Below are 19,531 nucleotides of genomic sequence, written 5' to 3' on the forward strand. Positions count from 1 at the left end.
GGTTGAAGAAGATCGATGACGCGGTTCAAAATATGATTTTTTTTATTAATATATTTTCTATTTATATTTAAATAAATTTTATTTAACTGAGATATTTTTTAATTACCTAAATATATATATTCATTACGTATTTCGTCAATATTAAATGTAATCCAATAAACATAGATATTTAGAAATAAATAAATTTATATATTTAAATGGTATTTATTAATTGAAATTTTGATTAGATGGACCAATAAGGAGCTGTACTTAGTGACTTTTGGAGCGGATCCGAATGTCTCATCTTTTCGGCCAAACGATTTCAACGGGCCGTGTGACAACACGTCTGCTTTATTGGCATTTTCCAGATCCCTACAACTCTCCGCACCAGCTTCTCCCTGCAGCTCCTCGGTTCCTCAGCCAACTAGACTGACACCTAACGTCTGTGCCGTCGGATCGTGATGCTTCCTGAATCACTCGTTCGGCAGTCGTCACCTTCGCCCACCGGCTTCAGCAGGGCCAATTGGGGTTTTGGTTCGCTTGGTGGTCGCGTCTCTCTGCCCTTCTCTTCTGGATCTCTGGCCTCGTTGCGTAGCTGAGCAATCAATCGCCGAAACCGTCGATAGCTTCTAGGAGCGAAAGATTCTCTCGCGCTCGCGTCTCCAAAGGATGGGCTGAGGCGGACGCGTGATGGAGTCAGACAGCGAGCCGGAAAGCATGAGCGGAGGCGAGGAGGACGACGAGGGGAAGGACTTCTTGTCGTTCCCCCTGGCGGGAATGTTCGGGTCGGCTTCCTCGTGCGGGCTGGTGGTGACCGACGCGCTCGAGCCCGACCAACCCATCATCTACGTCAATCGCGGGTTCGAGGTCACGACCGGGTATCGCGCGGAGGAGGTGGTCGGAAGGAACTGGTGAGCTCGCTAAAAAATCCTCTTTTTTTTTGAGCTATCGATTTGGTGTTGTTTTGAGGACTTATGCAGCTTGCTTTGGTTTTCTGTATCGCGTTTAATTGATGCGTTTAGGAAGTGCAGTTTCAATTTTTGCTCGATTTGCTTTGTATCTGAAGTTTGAACCATCAATCTCCACTAGTCATCTAATATTAATTCCCGTTGTCAAGAAATTCTCGGTCCGCATAAGCGATATTCGTGCCTTTTTTTTATCAGATTGAAGAGTAAGGTTACCAAAGTGAAGATATTCTTTGGTCAGATTAGGGCATAATAATCTATTTTAGCAACATGCAATGAGTCACACTAGTGATTAAACATAGTGAATTGTGCTTGGTTGTTAACTTCTTATCCACACTTTCTTCGCTAGAGGGCAGGTTACAGAAATCAATTTGCACGATGAATCTTAGCTTGGTGATTTAGTATAACTTATGATGAACATGTGAATTCAAAGATATTGGAATTGGTTAGTAATCACCATGATTCAAGCTAGTACAGATCAACAAAGGGAAGCATATAGCTAACGGGGACTGAAGTCCATAGATGATTGCTTTTGTTTACTTTTCAAAGTCACCATAGTCTCTTTCGAACTGATGCAACCTGATTAAGGTGCAGATGTTTGTTTCATTGTTGGTGGCAAGCACTGAACAACATAAGTTAGTGATACCAAGTAGAGTTTGTCATTGGTTTCACTCCTTTATCACCTTGGTAGTAGCTAGAATTCCTTGATTCAACTATCTAGGTTATATGTAGGAGTGGTATTTACAAAAGAAATTGTGGTGGTACAGTAACTCATAGACTCCACAAGCATCTTGTACCATACTCAACCATCACTAAAGAAAATGTATGGTGCTGTGTTTGACCATCAAGTTGTATTTGAAGGAAGGAAGGATATGAAAGGAAGAAACTCAACAAGGTCACCTCACTCTTGGCTCGAGTCTAAGGGAAAGTCTATTGGTTGGCCTACCCATCCCAACATAGGGTATGCTGTGGTTCACAAAAAGTAGCACATCACGATGTTTATTACCAATTAGGTACCTCAAAAAGGAGAAAGCTAGGAGAGGCTACCCATTAACAACTTCTTGCATATCTTTACATGACCAAACAACTATTAAATTTCTATTTTTTTTTAAAGTGTTAAAATGGCATGAGCCTGAAGAAAATGCAATATAGAAAATCTGAGCAAGCATACATCAATCTACACGTGATTAAATAAAAGGTTTAGAAGTTGTTTCTATTAAAAGCCCGGTGGCCAAGTAATGAAAACACTTTGGCATCCTTGGCGGTGTATTTGGTGAAGTTAACCTATGAGGGATTCATTGGAAGGAAAATAAGTGGCAAGTGATAACAAGAGAGCAGTTGAATACAGATTTGTTTTTCCTACAGAGTGAAACTCGATAGCTGACTTGTACAGTACACCAACTATCATGTACTGAGAAAAAGGAGCCTCGAATGTTTTTTGCAGGTTGACCAGTGAAGTTTGAAGATACCTTTTGTCCAGGCTAAACTGATTATTTTGAGAAGTGTACCTAGTTTAGACTGATCCCTGCCATCCTATCTTGATATTAGTAGGTGAAGGGAGTGGAGGAGATTACTCTAGCGCTCACAAAAGCAGTGGAGGCAGTGGGTGTTACGATAAAAGTGTTTTAATGGTTCTTGGTAGCAGCACCATCTGTCATGACTCTTCTGGTACTTCTTCATGTACCATCAGCTCATCTTCGAAGAAACCTCTGCGACCATCCAAATATGATTTTGAAAATCTGAATAGGCATATATGTATGAACACCATATGTGATGAACCCTGGGGAAGTAGAATCTGTGAAGATTGGTCCTTGCCTAAGCCCCTAACTTCTAGTTTATGAGCACCAATTGTCATGCTGTAGTTGGCTGGCGTAAGGTCGCCTCACATGGGTATATCATCAGAAAGATGGAGACAAATAAGTTCCTACATTAGTAGGGTCTTGCATGATGTGTAATTGGATTTAACTACTCTATTGCTTCTATTGTGATTGTTGTAGAAAACAGGAAGGATTTTGAAAGCTAAACAAATGAACTATTTATGCTGGCATTTCAAAGCTTCTGGTTTCAGTATATGTGAATCAAAAATCATAAAAATATCATTCACATTATCCTGAATAATTTTGAAAGTGAAAATTTGGAACTTCTTCTATAGGTATAAACTATCAAATAGTTTGAGGAAAAATGCTCAAGGAGCACAAAATCTTTCAATATGTCAATGCATAATCTGTTTGTTAGGACCTCCCACTTAAAGATTTTTTTTTTTTTGAAGATGCTACTTGAGAATATATCTTTCTTTTGAGTTTTAGGGTGTGTTGAAATACCATTTTCCATGTTTGTGTTTTAATGGATTCTGTCTTGTGCCAAGTATATACTCATGCTAATTTTCTATTGGGAAAACAAACTACTTTTTTATTTTTAGATGGATTTTTTTTCTCTGTGTTTGATGCTTCAAATCTTTAGTCTGAAATTCTGTCAAGCATGTGCAACTATTGATTTATAAATAATCTGCACCAGGGAAGTGATCGTTTCAAATTTGGTAACCTTTTTCATCACTGTATATTTTTACCACTGGTTTACCCTTTATATATATCATTAATTTCTTCAGGTCAATCATGAATCTGGCCTCCCAAAAAACAAGTTCACGTATGATATGTAGTACCTTCAATTATGCTTGTTCATTTAATGAATTGTTAGTACAAGCTAGATTAAGCATGATAGCTTTGGAACTAAAGTTTCTAGATTGAGATGAAACATTCCCAACTTAGCCAGGAGTTGCATCATAACCATGATTTAGATACAGATAACATTATCGTCTAACATGAAAGGTGAGAAATTTGTGTTGCATTGTTCTACCAGTTAAGCTAGAAGAATGAGAAACTTCTTTAGTTATGAAAAGTAATTGCACTCTAATTTTACACCCATCCATATGTTATACCAAATTTATGTCTGTACACTCTGTATATGTATAGAAATGCTGAAATGCATAACACAGATTGCTGTTTCAATTTTTTCCCCAGCCGATTCATGCAATGCAGGGGACCCTTTGCTCAGAGGCGGCATCCCTTAGTTGATGCTACTGTGATTGCTGAAATTCGACGATGTCTCGAGGCTGGCATTGAGTTCCAAGGTGATCTATTGAACTTTCGGAAGGATGGCTCTGCAGTCATGAATAAACTGCAAATAAAGCCTATTTATGGAGATGATGAAATAATAACCCATCACATGGGCATTCAGTTCTTCACTGACACAGACATTAATTTGGGACCTCTGCCTGGCCCTTTGACAAGGGAAGTTGTAAAGCCTTCTGATCACTTGATTGGCTACCCTATTTCAATGGGACATGGACAAATCTGCCGCGAAACTTGCTGCCTGTTTCAGGTGGGTGATGAGGTGCTATCTCAGAAGATCTTGTCAAGATTGTCGCCTAGGGATATTGCATCTGTAAGTTCTGTGTGCAAGAGCCTTTATGAGCTAACCAATAATGAGGACCTCTGGAAAGTGGTTTGTCAGAATGCATGGGGCAGTGAAACTACCCGTGCATTAGAGACTGTACCAGGAGCAAGAAGACTAGGGTGGGGAAGACTTGCGAGGGAATTGACCACACTTGAAGCTGTTTCATGGAGGAAGCTGACTGTTGGGGGTGCCGTAGAGCCTTCACGTTGCAATTTTAGTGCATGCGCTGTTGGGAATCGGCTAGTTCTCTTTGGTGGGGAAGGCCTGAACATGCAACCGATGAATGACACCTTTGTTTTGGATCTAAATGCCAGTAATCCAGAGTGGAGACATGTCAATGTGACATCTGCCCCTCCTGGTCGCTGGGGCCACACTTTATCTTGCTTAAATGGATCTTGGTTGGTTGTCTTTGGCGGCTGTGGAACGCAGGGCTTACTTAATGATGTCTTCATATTGGATTTGGATGCTCAACATCCAGGATGGCGCGAGATATCTGGCCTTGCACCTCCTGTGCCCAGGTCATGGCACAGTTCTTGCACCCTTGACGGCACAAAACTAGTTGTTTCAGGTGGCTGTGCTGATTCTGGCGTACTTCTCAGTGACACATATCTATTGGACATCACGATGGAGAAACCTGTGTGGAGAGAAATCCCAGCATCATGGACACCTCCATCTAGGTTGGGGCACTCGCTATCGGTATATGATGGTAGGAAAATACTTATGTTTGGTGGTCTGGCTAAGAGTGGGCCCCTTCGATTGCGCTCCAGTGACGTGTTCACATTGGATCTTAGTGAAGTTGAACCCTGCTGGAGGTGCATTACAGGAAGGGGGATGCCTGGTGCAGGGAATCCTTCCGGAATTGGCCCCCCGCCACGCCTTGATCACGTAGCTGTGAGCCTACCTGGTGGAAGAGTCCTAATATTTGGTGGGTCTGTTGCTGGCCTTCACTCACCTTCTCAACTTTATCTCTTGGATCCGACCGAAGAGATGCCCACATGGAGGATACTGAATGTACCCGGTCGGCCTCCTCGGTTCGCTTGGGGACATAGTACTTGTGTTGTTGGAGGAACAAGGACGATAGTACTCGGAGGCCGGACCGGTGAAGAATGGGTGTTGAGTGAGTTGCATGAACTTTCACTTGCAAACTCAAATCTCTGACGAGGATGACAAGATTTTGCATCTACAACGACAAACGAAAAAGAGGTAACCATAAGAACCCTTGTTCATGGAAGGCCTATGCATTTCAAGGAAATAAATCATCTCTCAGATCTTATGTAGTAGTTTTCTGGACATCTTAATAAGTTTCTGGTTCAGACTTTTGCTGAGATATGTTACATTTAACAGCTAACAGTAAAGTTTTCCAAAATTTGTGTTTACTTGTGGAGGAGGAAGTTGGAGAGAAACAAAGTAGTAAATTCAAAAGAAAATAAAAAGCAATGCATCCTTTTCACTCTTTTTCATTCATCTTGTTTACTTGGGAACAGAATGGAAACGAATTTACTTGTTTGTGTTCCAATCTTATTCCACTGTTAGTGACTGATAGATCATATATTTTTCTTCTATATGAAACGGATGAAGATTAAATGGCACACCTTTGACAATTGTTTGCATATGTACATCACTACTTCATGGCATTTCTTATTTTGAATAAATATATTTTTGTAGCTTCTGATTGTAGATATTAATTTTTTTGAACTAAAATATTTTGTTTTTTTTAAAAAATAAATTCATTAGGTGTAATTTAATTCTTTTGGTGTTTTCATTTCCTTCATGTAAACAAGAAAAAAAATTAATACTTGTTATTTCATTTATTTTTTCTTCTCACTCTTTTCAAGTAAATGCAACAATCAATTACTGCAGCCACGATCAAATTTAGATATTGTATCAAAAATAAAATATTTTGTTCACTAGATATTATCATAAAAATTGGACAGTATTATTGAAGGAGACTCTTGCAAAGCCTTCACAATAGACCTAAACGCTACTGTACAAGGTCATATCAGCAATCACGCGAACTACTACTTCCTACTGAAGCTTTCTTTGCTAAATGGCTCAAGTTGAGTACTCAGAATCACGATAAATAACTGGCTAGTTAATCATTCAACTCAACGAGTTTAGCCTTCCTTTTATTGGCCGCCTGCTTCCTGATGAATATGCCCCATCTCATGGCTGCCTTGATCTTGAGCCACCCAACGACGGCCTTCCCGGACGAGCGGTTTTGCTCCTCATCGAAGTTGTAGGTTGGGATTGGAGAAGGCATGTACGACGGATATTCGTATCCATCATCTGGGATGTTGTTGCCGGCAGCTCCTGCCATGCTCAGATGTCGGAGAAGCAATTGCATATCATCGTGTTCCAGAATCTCGTGGCTCTTCATGCGAATCTCGTCCTCCGTGAAGAAGTCCTCAGCGCCATTATTCTGCCGTTGGTGCGACCAGTCATAGTAGGAATTCAGGTTTGAGAATGAAAGGGGCTGGCTTGCTGGTTGCACTCCCAAGTTTGAATACTGCGGTGGGGCTAATGCGAGACCAATGGTGTCTTTTCGAGGATCTTGAGATAGGCTAGAAGAACCACTGAATGAATCCTGCTGCGACAAAGCAGTTTCATAATCCAACTGGGCATTTGGACCAACAAGGGGAGAATTAGAGTATCTGGTCATTTGGTGATCATCATATCGTGTAGAACTTGCTTCTCCTGTGCACAACACAAAAAGGGAGCAAAGCCAATGGAAAAAAAACCACATTAAGCATCTAACCAATTGCCAGTATCTAACCAAAAAGTAGAGTACACAAGTGCAAGCAATCAAAGTGTTGCGAAGACAAACATAATGTTACCTCGAGCAGCTAATCCTTGGTTGTTGGAAGATTGAGGTATAGGTTCTGGAACTGACAAATGCTGTTGTGAGGCTTCTAGGTCATACGATCCAGAAAATTTTGCCAAAGCTGAAGTTTCACTTCGAGTAGTTATTGTCTTCTTGTTTGGCTTGAGGCCTAGAAGAGCTTTGCCATCATATTCTACTACATAAGACCAATTTTCGTATGCTCTTTTAACAAGAGCATCTGTGAAGACCTGCAATACCAAGAGGATAACCTATGTCAGGCAACCAAAGGTTGTCTAGAACTATTTATTATTCTCGAAAAGTAAAGGAACTAGATTGATATGTGGAATATTTTTCATTTGATGAACCGCACAACAATACATTGTATCCTCTAATATTAGACAAAATGCTAATTATGTAAATTTTATTTTATCAATGCAAAAGCCGAAGCATCGAAGGAACAGAATAACACATACCTTTTGACTATCTGTCAAAGATTCAGCTGAACAGAACTGCCCTCCAGCAACCAAGCCACTGAACTCGTAAATATGATTGAAGATTGCACCGACATCTCTTGTGTCATCAGAATAGTAAACATAATACTTTCCACTTAGGGGACAGGTTTTGGAATGCTCAATCAGACTTTCCCACATTTTATTTGACATGCCACCTCCAAGGATCTGCAGATATTTTAAAGGGGAAAAAACACCAGAGAAAGTTACAAGCAAAGTATCAAAGATCCTGCAGCAAAGGAGATAAAAGCATCATACAGTTCGTAATTTTTGTGGATCCCTGACATAAAGCCGGAGAAAATCTTCAACTGTAAAGATTCCATTATTGTTCAACTTCTTGTGGAATGACCCATCCTTGCCGATCTTTTCCAATCTCCAAACCTCATCCTTCCATGAAGGAGGATAATGTTTCTTGTATACTGCAACAGATGCGACAGCCTAGAGTACTTAAGGAAAATCATAGCAAACAAATGGAGGGCAAAACAAACTAATGAGTATGAGTGGCATACACTCTCCTCTGTGATCCTTGACTGCGAAAGCTTCTGTTTTTGCCTCACGAATGCGTATGCCCTCACAAAAACCGGGAGAGACTTTTAGCCCAAGTCTGAACTTCCTGTTTCTTATCCAGCTAGAGTTATCCGTAAATGTAAGTTCTCCAAGTGTTCCTATACCTTCCTTCAGTGATATCTGTAAGTCTCCAGTCAAAAGTGGCCTCTTGCCTTCACGCTCCTTCACTATATGACTTTCAAACTCTTCTTCGGTCCAATCATCATCATCTTCATTGTTGAAATCACCCTCGAGAACAACAACATCTAGTTTTGCAGAAGACTCAGGCTCTGATGTCACAACAAGACCAGTGTTTGCATCTAGCAAAACAACATGAATTGCAGAACCTTGCTCTCCTTCTACTTTACCACCAGTAAAAAGTGGTAGGGACAAAGTTGATCTGAAATGCAGCTGCAGCTTTCTTCCACTGGACCATTCGATGTGTTTTGGAGAACTCCTGTATTTTCTTGAAAAATAAGAATATTCCTAGTGCATCAAAGTGTGCATGTAGAAAAACTTTTGCTTGTAACCAACCAGATCAAGTATGGAAATAAATAATTTCTCATGCAAAATCATCATGTGAAGAAAGAACCATTAGACCAAGATCAGCAAGATAATAACATACAAGCAATGAAACCATAAAATGAAACATCTGCTCACAAACAATATGTATAAACCAAAATCTCAATTTGCAACGAGACAATGTCACGATCAACCAAACAGTTTGCAATTTGAATAGCGAATAAGAATCCTAAGTAGGTCATCCAAAGGGAGATTCCTGATCTCAGCCTCAACTTGTAGATTATAAAATTTTCAAATAAAACAGACCAAAAAGTAACAAGATAAAATTGATAAATATAAAGGCGAATATTAATCCAAGCAAGCCAATATGTATGTAAACTGATTGGAGTGAATACAATTTTGAAGTAATAAACCTTCCAGTGGCAAAAAAAGAGTACCAAATCATTAAAATTGGGGAAAAACATTCTATTGTGCTCAGCAGTGCAGTGTCAAAAATATCATCTAGCGGAAACATACACAATCTTTAAGAATGGTGTAGCAAACCATAAATCTTGATAGAAATCCATTAACTTCTCCACACAAAGAAGAAACAACAAAAACAATCCTTAGTCATCGAAATGATAAATATAATGAGTTTCATAACCATATATACCTGTCCCCAATTCTTGCAGGTTCAAGTTTCACCAATGCCCTTTCAACTTCCTCACTAACCTACATTTAAACATGAATAGGGGAATAAATATAAACAAAAGCTAAACAAGAAGAAAAAATGCATGATTAATAATCATACTGTTGGCTAAGCTCGACTAGACAACCAGTGGTTGTGATTAATTTCAATAACCACAAAATCAGCAGTAACTAACCAAGTCGATCAAAGTTAAGATGCGGAAGGTAGACATTAAACATGTTATAATAAAGCATATGTTTTTTAGGCAATCCATCCCCTTGTTACTTAAGGAGCCTTTTGGCATATGTTTTTTGGCATTCATCACATGTTAACAAAAAGGGAAAAGAATCTTTTGCTACAATGGAGAATGCAGATAAAGAATAATAATAACAACAGTAAAGCAACCCTGATCTAAATTTTTTGCATGAGTTTGTCTTTCACTAGTCAAGATTCAGAATTTACTAGCTCAAAAGTTAATGCATCACTCCTTTTAAAAATGCTAACGTGCTAGAAATGAAATTAAGTAAAATTTTCACCTATAAAAGTTAATAAAATGTAATCATATGACTCACAATTCTGCGGAGAATTGGCTCCAGTGAAGAACAAAGTTTTTGCAAACTGTCCACCTTCAGAGCTTCAATAACCACACTGCAGGGATAAACCACCAATAAAAAATCCAAACAGTTCAATTATTCATATGATTGGATAAGGTGAAAACATCAGATATCATCTTTGCTGAACAAATTGTTAGATTAACCTATATAACCCATCAACATAAAGCCAACATTAGAGCTGGATTTTTTTTTTAAAAGAAAACAAGGAATGACAGGATGACTTGGTAAAAATGCATGCCATTTACAAAAATCGAGTTGCCCAACAATGAGCAATGCAAGTAAACGATCAACGAAATTCATGGCAAAACAATTATAATCCTCTACATGATATACCAAAAATATTAAAATGTATGTTGTTGATCGATCTCACTCAACCACAGCATGCAAGATTTCATTTAGAAGATGTATATAATGCAAAGAACAAACTCCATGTAGACATTCATCTGATGGAACACATGGATGCAAGATATATAGCACACAGAGAAAAAGTGAAGAAAATATTTTTATTCATTGCATAACCAACGCACATGAAGACAAATAATTTACTCGTTAAATGGTGAACTAATTGACATGACCAATACGGAAACAAAACTAAGTATCTTTTCACAATGGATAGCTAGAATGTATCCTTCTTGGATATGATATGAAGGTTAATGGTTATTGCACTAACCTAATCAAATAACAATTGGCTACACAGACTGTCTTCAAAAAGCTTTTTGATTAGTGAATGGGCAATGACAACCATCCCTATATATTGATAAAACAATAAGGATTCCTTGTTTTTGAACTTTCACAAAATTCAAAACCGAGCATCCCTATTCCATGTCCAAGATTGTTTTTTCATACATAGAAAACTACCAGTTACTCATGAGCTCAATTTCAAGAGGTAGCTCACTCTAGTATTATCATTTATTCACAAATCAAAGTCCCATAAATCTACCACTCCAGTATCCTATACTTTTCCCCCTATGTACGCAAGCAAAATATAGAAGACCTGAGTTCAATAAGCTAACAAATCAAGCATTCAACTCCCAAAATGTAACCCAACTCGTAGAGCCCCAACCAGAGAACAACATAACCAGAACCGTATCACGTTTTAAAGATTCCTCTACCTCGCAAGCGCAGGAACCCTCTGCCTTTTAGGTTCCGGATGCAATAAATCGCTGCCTTCGGAGTCCAATACGCGCTTCTCCTTCATCCTCCGTGCGATTCCAAAGGCCCTAACAGCCGAAAATAAGTCCAAGCTCCAGATCCACCTTCCCGATCCGGAGAAGACCCCAAAGTCTGGGTTTTCTATGGAGGAGCAAAAAAAAGCTCAAATTCCTGCCGCATAAAACATCCAAAAAAAAATTCATAGAAGAGCCAATTAATCGATGGAGACGAGGGAGTGAATGAATGAAGTGGAGGAGGAGGAGAAATTACGTGTTGCTTCTTCTCTCGTCTTGGCGTTGGAGGGAGGATGAGAGCCTTAGAGCAGAGGCGATCCGAACAGAGGAAAAAGAGTGGACTTGGTGCAGACTTCTGCTACCTCAGCAGCCAGCTGCGTGGTTGGCCGGTGTTTTCTTGGTTCATTTATTGTTATTGGGATATTTTATTTTATTTTATTTTATTTTTAAGAAAAATTTCTAGATCGGCCCTTTACTAATAAAGATTTCCAATTTATAGACTTCTGAAAATGTGAATCTCTTCTCTATTATTTCAAACACTTTGATAAACACAAATCCAGGGGCGGATTCAGAATTTTAAATTTGGGGAGGCCGCATGATAAGTGACAAAAATAATTATCGTCAGAAACTTCTCAAGTTGCGATATTACTTCAAGATTTTGATATCAAACTACCAATAGAAAATTTAGATTACGGACTTTCTAAATATGTAATCAATTTTGAATTCTGACGATCAACGATGTTACAATTGACAATGAAAGCAACAACAATGATTTTGGTGTGAATTGGAAAAGATCGAGATGTCTAGCCATAGGAGAGAAAATGCCTATATCATAAATTAGAAAAGATTTCTATATAGTAATAAACTAATAATATTATTACTAATAATATTTGTATATAATTAATGATTTGTAGTTTCCTTTTGTTAAATTTTTTTTTTTCAACATAATTCCTATTAGGTAAATTAAAAAACTTCCAAAAGAAATATTTTTCTCTTAAATTATATAGCATATTTAATAAGTATATCATTCATCAATTATATTAAAATATATAAGATTAATTTCATCATTACTCTTTCACCATTCTAATTAATACTATATATATATATCCTAGTATATATAATACAACCATGTATATATAGGGAGGATTTACATGGAGATTTGGGGGGGCCGTGGCCCCCCCAAGCCCCCTTGTAAATCCGTCTCTGCACAAATCTATATCGAAATTGTGTCGTTCAGTGTGATAAGTACATTATTTTACAAAAACCATTTTGAGCTCAATTTGTTTTTGTTTATTTAAATTTCTTTTTTTAGACCATCTAAAAAAATTCTCATCCACCATCTAAATAAATTTAAAAAGTATATGTTAAACCATAAACTCTAGATTTTTGATCCACTATTAAAAGATCAAACTATGAAACAACAGCAGAGCCATTATTAATAGAGTTATTATTTTCATCCGGGCATCTAAATAAATTTAAAAAGTATATATTTAAAAAGTATATGTTAAGCCTTAAATGCTAGATTTTTGATCCACTATTAAAAGGTCCGAACTATGAAACAACAGCTAAAGAGCCATTATTAATAGAGTTATTAATGCCCCAGGCAAGTTTTATATTGTTAAATTTATTTGATAAAATAATTAAATTAAGCCAACTAAATCTTAATTAGTTCCATTAATTATTTCTAAAGGTAATCGACTCGTCCTATCAAAATTTTTTGTCGGTTATCAGGATAAATTAGACCTGATTGAGAATCGAATCTTGGATACTTGAATGATAACCTGAATATCTTATCCATAACTGAGAATCGAATCTTGGATACTCGAATGACAACTTGAATATTCAGGTTTAATTTAGCTTAGTCATTTAAATGCTATTGAATTTTAAATTAAGTTTGTCTTATTATTTAAATTTTTTTAGTTAATGATAAATTTAATATTATGAATTTATTTATTTATTTATTGTATGAGTTTTTAAATTGATTTATAAGTCTAATAAAAAATTATTAAATATATTTTATAAATTTTATTTATAGATATTGTTTATAAAAGTAATTTACTAAGGGTGCGTTTGATTCAAGTCATCATGTATAACCTTGGTTATGTGATTACCAGGTAATCACATAACTAAGGTTATAGGGAATAAAACATAACCAAATGTTGTTTGGTTCAACTTAGGTAATGCAACAAAAACTTGTTTGTTTGAAGGTTTTAATGAATACCCTAGTTTAATATTTACCGTATTACCCTCAGTTACAAAACCAACTATACATAATATTATTATTATTATTTATTTATTATTATTATTATTTATTTATTTTTTTTAATATTTTTTTACTTTTCTTTTTCCTGTATATTTTTTTACTTTTTAATGTGTTTTTTTATTTTTTAATGTTTTTATATTTTTATATTTTTATATTATTTATATTTATATTTTTTTTATTTTTTTACATTTTTTAAATTTTAATTTTATTTATTTATTTTATTTTTAATTTTACTTTTATTTTTTAAATTTTTTAAATTTTTTAAATTTTTTAAAAATTTTAAAATTTTTATAATTTTTTTTAAAATTTTTAAAATTTTTATTTATTTTAAAATTTTTATTTTTTTTAAAAAATAAAATTTTAAATTTTTTAAAACATTTTTTTATTTTTTTACAATTTTTCTCTTTTTTTTCATGTTTTTTCTTATCGAAGGGTATTTTTGGTAAAAAAAATTCGTTAATCCCGGAATCAACAAAAACCTTAGTTTTCTGAGGTTTTTCGATTCCGGGCTGCATGACCCTTTTGCTAACGTGTCGGGCATGGAACATTACTTGGGAATCATCAAATACTTAAACCAAACAAGGTTTTTGTTGATAACCTTGGATGGATAACCAAGATTATCAAGAATAACCCCGAACCAAACGCACCCTAAAAATGCCCCACCCCAATTCACTTCGACGGAAAAATTTTCTGACGATGGACGGCGACGAGGAATCCGGCGACGAGGACCACTTGAAGCCGCCTCTAAATGCCCCAAGTTCAACTCCGCCTTCAGGGTTCACCAGAAGGGGCGAGAACAACGACGACTCCCCGGTATGGATTCCGGACTGCGCATTCTCTCTCCCTTCCGCCTTCATAGTCGGTAGGGTTTCTCGATCCCGGCGAATCCCTCGATGCAGCCTGTTCGATGAAGGTATCTTTCTTCTCTAACCTTCGGTGAGATTAGTCTCAGTGTTTTATTGGGTGCTTTCTAAGGGGATATCCTGGATCTCACAATGCACCCTGATCCATGGCTATTTTGTGTGCAACTGCGATTTCTGGATGATTTGTTAGGGGTTTCTTGAATCACCATTCCCTAAACCCTAAACCCTAAACCATTCCATCTGCCGTAACTTGATCCACCTCCCATTCCACTCAGCCGGATGCAACCAAAGTGTTGTCTAGAAATTAACCATTGATAACTATGATATTGCTATTATTATCAAGGGCGTGAAACTATCTTCTAAGTTCCTCCCAAAAGCTAACTTTCAGATTCGCTAGTTTTCATTGATTTAGGCAACCCAAACTCGATACTCCCTGCAGATTCTTTGGTCGTGCGATGTAGATGATCATATGACTCAGTGCTTAAATTCTGCTTTCTTTTTACTTCTTGTCTTGAAAATTTTCTCCTTTTTGTTTTGGCTGGAATGAATGAACTGCAAGGGTCCTAAATTGCTCATTGACTCTCCGATAAGCATGAAATTTGGTGTGAATCTCATGGTCTGATAACCTTGATTAATTATACAAATGTCTTGTCTGAAGTATTCAAACTATACACTCAAGTAAAAATGTCAACATTACTTTCTACCGTTTTTTCCCTCTTATTTTCCTTAGTCAAACCAAGTGAACAACATGTGTTCCTTATGCACATCTTTTTTGCTCCAAGCAAAGTGGCGGGTTCTACTTGCTTCGTCTCTCTCCGTGGGAATGCATGCGTATCTTTATTGAATTCTTAGCCCCTATCTTTTAGAGGTTGCTTTGTCAGCGACCTAACTTAATTACATTTTTCCTAATGTCATACGCAGCAACTGGATAATGACAATTTGGTAGATGTGGCCTTGCTATTCATCTTTGTCAAGTAAGGCTTAGGTTAGGTGGTAAATGAGTTGAGCCGAGTCAAGTTTTGAGGTGTTTAAACTTGTTTGATAAGGTAATCAAGTCAAATTAAGCCAATCTTAAAATGAACCAAACTTTTGAAATGATTGTTTAAGCTTGTCTTGGTTTATTTTTTTATGAACTTGAGTTTGTTTGAATCTTGACTTAAACTTGTATCGAGCTCTCAATTCAAAAAAGGTAGATCCGCTATCTTAGCGGCCCCCCTAGTGCCGGTCCCACGAATATGGAGGGAGGTTCATGCAGGTACACAGGCCATAGGCGCATGGCGGGGTAAACCCCAGGTCGTCAGTTCCTGAGAATCGACCCCTGACCATTACACCAGAGATACTATGCGCCCACCGTCTGCGCTACGCCCTAGGGGCATCGAGCTCTCAATTCAAGCTTGGCTTGAACTTGGTTTGAGTTTGGTTCGTTTAGATGTTATCGTGCTCTCAATTCAAACTGATTTGATTGTTTAAAACTTTTACTTGTTTGCTTGATTATTGAGCTTGATAATTCAAACTTATTTGTTTATTATATTTATTTTATTTTTTATTTATTTAGCATATTGATAAGAGTTTTATTAATGAACATGATTTGTGAACATTATTTACGAATATTGTTTATGAATGTTGTTCACGAATATTATTAACGAGTTGAATACGTGTTCAAGCTTGTTTATTTAGTTTAACGAGCTATCAAACTTATTTATTTAATTGATCTTGTGTACATTGAACAAAGATAAATAAGTTCTTATCAAGCCGAACACCGAATCTATTCATTAACGTTTGGTTCATTTACCGTCCTAAACTTAGGGGACTAAAAATATTTTTTATTGTAGTATTATTATAGTAATTTTAACCAAAATTATTTTAACATGGGTTTAAAGTTGCTCTAAATAATTTTGATTAATTACTCTATGGTGGAATAGTTGTGATAAAAATTAATTCTTATTATAAATAGTAATTAAATCTGACTAATTTTAATTAACTTAAAATAATTTTAATTTATATTTAGTAAAAATATTCAAATAATTTTAATTAAAATTTTATAATAATATTAAAATAAAATATTTTATGGAATATCTATTTGATATTTTCCTAAAATCGAGCGCCCTTTTTACACTTTATATTTTTTTCAGTCCTTTATTATATCGTGTGTGTATCTAATACAAGTGTGGGCATGCAGCGCTTAGCTTGTCTTTGCAGAATCTTGACGTATTTATGGCAGCATCATTTGCTTCGGAAGAAGAGAAGCAACAAAGTCTAAGATAGAATAACACATCAGGACACTTGAACACCGATCTTGGTGGGCAATCCTCATAACTGCAATCGTCCATCTCTGCCTAGTTAATATTATCATTCATGTGAACAAGGACCTTGACTAGCAATCCTCATAACTGCAACCTCAGGTCCACATCTGTCTCTGTATAGTTAATAAAGTTAATGACTAAATAAAAGACAGACATATGCAGTAAATCTGTAATTATAAAATGTACAGGAAGTAAACCCAGATTTCACAGTCCACTGTCCGAGGGCTATAAATGAATCAAGTGGGACTGTCCGAGGACTAGACCTGACCACGGTTCGAAATCAACGGTTTGACGGCTCGGAACCGCCGGTTCGACGGTTCCAGACAGGTCGATCCTTAACCTTAACCATCCAAGACGGTTACGGTTCACGATTCAGAACTGTCGGTTCACGGTTCGTCACGGTTCGTCACGGTTCAAGATTAATATGTTAAAAAAAATTAAAAATTAAAAATTAAACATTAAAAATTATTGAAAAAGGGCTTGCACTTATTTAAGTTGTCTACGTATCCCTTTAGGGGATCAAAGCCCACGTAGTTCTTTTACTTTTTTATCCTTTTACATTTGCATTCACTTCCATTTCCTGTTCCTGTCGTATTTGTTCCTTAAGTATCAAAATCTTTAACTTCGTCATCTGAAAGTTGCATTCCTTGGATTTTTTTTCTCCACTCTGGTCCAATCGTCCAGTAATGCTTGGGCTTCCAATGAGTCGGGAGACAAAGTTGATCGTCGTTCATCTAATATGTTGCCGCCTGCTTCACAGCAACAGTTGACACTGGACAAGCTAAAATTTCTTTTGCGATCACGGAGAGAACGGGAAAACTTTGAGCCTTCTGTGACCACCACTTTAAGATATCGAAGTTTTCGCTATCTGCTTCATTAAAATCAAAAGAAGTCGTAAAATAATTCTCAAGTTCCCGTGTGGAACTTGAGGATCCTCGTGGACGTTTTGTCCGTTCTTTTAATAAGAGTTGTGCTTTTGTAAGTTTTAAATTACTACTAGTAGTTTGTTAAATTTCAGAAATATTAATTTGTGTTCCATATTTTACATAATATTGATTATAAATATCATATAAATAAATTCTAACATTATATATAATATTAACTAGATCAGGGGAAGAAGAATCTTTAATTGGAATTAAAGCGTCATAATATAAAGTTAACATTTCTTGTAAAACTTCTAATTTAAATCTAGGATCTAAAGCAAATGCAATTAAATATATTTCAGGAATTAAATAAAAATATTTTTCCCATTTAGTTTTCATAGCTAAGATGCAAGGAGATAAAGATTCATTATTAACATGTTCATTTAAAACTAATACTATATTAAAAAAAATTTCTAAAACTAATTGAGCAGTGGGATAATAAATACCGGAAAGTTGTTCGGTTGCATTATTAAATACTTTTAAAATTTCACAAATACTACTACAAATATTCTATTGTTGTGAAAATAAATATATATTAGTATTAGTGTTTTGTTCAAAAAATGAACATAAGAATTCTTTATATTGAAATGAATCTTGTAATAATTGGTATGTTGAATTCCAACATGTTGGTACATCACGTGGAAATTTTTTAGGTCTCATTCCATTAATTTTACAAAACCTTCCCCATTGTTTCATTATAGATGGATGAGACCATAAATAAGAAATTACAATTCTAATTGGTTTAATACAACTTTCTAAAATTTTTAAACCATCTTGAACACATAAATTTAAAACATGGCATACACAACGAATATGAAAAAATAAACCTCCAATAATAGGTTGACAAATAAATTTTAGATCATCTATACAAGCGGTATTAGAATTAACATTATCTAATGATATTGAAAATATTTTATGAGTTAAACCATAATCTTCTAAAATTAAACATAATAATTGTGCGATATTATGAGCATTATGTGATTCATCAAAAACTCTATAAGCTAATAATCTTTTTTGGAAGTTCCAAGAGTTATCGATCCAATGGCAAGTCACACCCATATACGAATGTGTTTGCCAATGGTCACTCCAAATATCGGAACATAAAGAAACTTTATTATCTAATTTACTAAATTCATCAATTAAATTCTTTTTTTCTTGTTTTACTAATTTTTTAATTATACGAGTAAGTGTAGTCCTAAGAACACGTTTAGCACATGGATTAAGAGATTTTTTACAAAAATCTTCAAATGTGTAACGACCACCCTTCTTACTACTGCTACTACTCTCTAAGAGTGACCGTTACTTAACTACTAACTCTACTTAACCGGTACGCTACTAACTACGAGAAATCTCTACCGAAAAATTTCGGCAGAATCTCCCCTGTACCGGTGACCAAATCATCAATACAAACAAACTATACTCAACCACAGGCGGCTGGAACATATATCTTCACAAATAAAAGAAGGAAACTACCCTAACAATAGCAAACATCAATATCACTCCATCAATAGAACTCAACTACAAATGCGGAATAAACTTAATTACAATATTGACTCATAATAGCATTAAAAGAAAACTAAAGAACTCTAAACAGAAAAGTCTTAACGATTCCTTAGCAAACTCTTGATCTCCCCATAGTCCAGCCATCACACACCTTCATCACCACCACCTTGTCGCCTTCCTTGCTAAATCTTTTCCTTTCCTTTATCTGCAGTAGGAGGAAGTGCAGTCTATAAGCATAAAGCTTAGTGAGCGCTATCTACTCACAAAAACTCGATATGCATGTATATAAATAAAAACATGCTAAAACTGAATGCTAACATATAAAGCTACTCATGCTCATAAATAGCAAAGGAATCATACTATCTGAAATACTAAACATGTATAGCTAATCATGCTCATAATCCAATGAAGGAATCATACTAACTGAAATATTA

The 19,531-nt window shown here is 35.9% G+C and overlaps 1 protein-coding gene and 1 pseudogene across 3 annotated transcripts; one reads left to right on the forward strand and one right to left on the reverse strand.

The window, feature by feature from the left end:
• Positions 1–466: 466 nt before the first annotated feature.
• On the forward strand, positions 467–5,861 carry LOC122056076 (annotated as a pseudogene).
• Positions 5,862–6,276: 415 nt separating this feature from the next.
• Positions 6,277–11,633, reverse strand: LOC122056075 (calmodulin-binding protein 60 D-like). 3 transcript variants are annotated; one of them, XM_042617854.1, is made up of 9 exons: positions 11,499–11,633; positions 11,189–11,399; positions 10,035–10,110; positions 9,448–9,506; positions 8,237–8,730; positions 7,986–8,146; positions 7,692–7,895; positions 7,232–7,466; positions 6,277–7,091 (listed from the first exon to the last, which is right to left on the reverse strand). In XM_042617854.1, exons 2-9 carry the CDS (start codon positions 11,272–11,274, stop codon positions 6,490–6,492), a joined length of 1,917 nt encoding a protein of 638 aa, XP_042473788.1. In that variant the 5' UTR covers positions 11,275–11,399; positions 11,499–11,633; the 3' UTR covers positions 6,277–6,489. The 3 variants fall into 3 exon arrangements, with proteins under 3 accessions (XP_042473788.1, XP_042473787.1, XP_042473789.1); XM_042617853.1 differs by having other exon boundaries at positions 11,189–11,369; positions 11,499–11,617; XM_042617855.1 differs by lacking the exon at positions 11,499–11,633 and having other exon boundaries at positions 11,189–11,488.
• Positions 11,634–19,531: the final 7,898 nt, after the last annotated feature.

This window comes from Zingiber officinale, chromosome 3B, assembly GCF_018446385.1.
Source record: "Zingiber officinale cultivar Zhangliang chromosome 3B, Zo_v1.1, whole genome shotgun sequence".
NCBI classification, from domain to species: Eukaryota; Viridiplantae; Streptophyta; class Magnoliopsida; order Zingiberales; family Zingiberaceae; genus Zingiber; species Zingiber officinale.